Genomic DNA, 2039 nt, shown 5'->3' on the forward strand with positions numbered 1-2039 from the left:
TGTGTGTGTGTGTGTGTGTGTGTATGTATATATATATATATATATATAGATATATATATATATGTGTGTTTGTGTGTGTGTGTATTCACATTGACAATATATTTTGCATATTTATTATATTTAGATGTGGTTATCTTGGAAGGGTAGGCTTAAAAATCTCCTGCCAAATAACTATCAATTTGAAATGAACTATTTACCAATTTAAAAGAGCTGAATACTTATTCAATCAAGTTTTGACATTTTATATATGTATATATTTATGCATTAGATTTGTAGAATTTAGTTTTAAATTTGACATAGTTGAAATATATGAGGCAAAGTGCAACTTGCCTAATACGAAGTTCCTCTTTTGACTCAATTGAAATAAACTAAACATTCAGTGCATCATTTCCACGTTCTTTCAACAGTATTTTGACAAACGTGGCAGCACTGACCTCTGGTGGTGATGGTGGGGGCTCCCAGGCGCAGGTTCATGGGCATTTGGGAAGCCATGGCCAGCAGGTTGTGTTGGAAAGCTTGCTGCATCAGGCGCTGCTGCTCTTCTGCCATGCGGGCCATCTTCCTCTCTGGCCCCTCTCCTCCACCACTGGTCTCCAGCTTTTCCCTCAGCTGCTCCAACGTGGCGGCTCTTGCCAAACCTGCAACCTGCTGCTGCCCTAGGGTCAGTGCCATGGAGGGTCTGGCTGCCAGGATGGAGGAGGTCAGGTCATCTGGAAGAGAAAGAAACTAAGGGTTAGTTTGATGAATTGTAATGGATCTATTAGTTCATCTACATGGGCTGAAAATAAATGCAGAAATGCACATCAGGTGAAGGTGAAAGGTTGTCTATGTGTCAGCTCTGTTGCAGGGTGCACTCTTGCCCAACGTAAGCTGGGGAAGTCCAGCCTGTGCAAAGCTGTATAGGATAAGTATTTAAAATAGATGCATTATCTCCCACATATTAATATGGGAGAATAGCAATATTTCAACACAAATCAAATCCAACCTCAGGCAGGATTTTAGCACATGAAAGGTTGCTGTCTGTTAAGACCCCAAGGCTTCATTTACATAATTTTACTTTTTTTTAACTCCAAGTGATTTAAGTTGTAATGGACTACATAGACACCTTCCAGTCGAGTCAAAGTGACATCAGATAAGACAGCGGGGTAATGACAGTTATCGACAGGATCCTACTGATGTGGACTGAAGGCTTCAAAGTTCATAAAGTGTACTCCCCAGCGTGGGAACCATGTTATTAATCGGTAGAAAAGCTGAGGGCTCTCAGCAGCCTGAGGCCAAATGGCTTCACACATGGACTGTTAAAACACCTGGATGGGCTACACACACATCCAGGCATGCACACACTCACAAAAGGCATATAAAAACACAAAACAATGCGCACGCAGACAGACACACGTACGCACACAGGTGGGATACAGTGAAGGGAAGGAACATGGCTTCTTGTGGGAATACAATACGCAAATGTAACAGAACACACTCATACCAACATTCCTGCATGCACACACTGTCATACCAATGCACCCGCATGCAAACACATTCACACACATTTGACAAAAAAGGAACAGGTGCACGGATGAAAATTATTTTGGTCTAGTGTCAGAGCCTATATGTAATGTCTGTTAAATGCTTTTTATACTGATAAAAAGCCTCCTTAAATTATTAAAACTAGACCCATATTGTAGTGTTTCATAAATGTGTTTATCCAACGCCTTGACTAGGTGCAGTTTTTCTTAACTGCGACAGAGGGGGGTATTTCCCCATAAATACATCAAAAGTCTCAGCACATCTGTAACTGAAACACTTCAGTTCAATCCAAACAGTATAGAGAGGCTGCTTTCTCAGTAGCAAACATTTACCCAGTTTAATATAATCTTATAGAGCTAGAGAAAGGTTTCTGAGCATATTTGCTTGTTTTTTCCAGCAACATAACAACCTTCTTCACCCTTCACATTTACACACATTTTTATTTTTGAAATAAAGATTAGCCTCCTCTTTATGCTGCCATGACGCTTTGTGATTATTTTCCAAAAAAAAAAAAA

At 40.2% G+C, this 2039-nt stretch overlaps 1 protein-coding gene across 2 annotated transcripts in view; it reads right to left on the reverse strand.

The window, feature by feature from the left end:
* The window catches only part of LOC116689692 (AT-rich interactive domain-containing protein 3B), a 62912-nt gene that overhangs the window by 3049 nt on the left and 57824 nt on the right, over window positions 1-2039 (reverse strand). For both annotated transcript variants that reach the window (XM_032516294.1, XM_032516286.1), the window contains exon 7: window positions 435-710. In XM_032516294.1, the coding sequence (XP_032372185.1) occupies window positions 435-710 (276 nt within the window). The remainder of the gene's footprint in view (window positions 1-434; window positions 711-2039) is intronic.

This window comes from Etheostoma spectabile, chromosome 1, assembly GCF_008692095.1.
Source record: "Etheostoma spectabile isolate EspeVRDwgs_2016 chromosome 1, UIUC_Espe_1.0, whole genome shotgun sequence".
Lineage (NCBI taxonomy): Eukaryota > Metazoa > Chordata > Actinopteri > Perciformes > Percidae > Etheostoma > Etheostoma spectabile.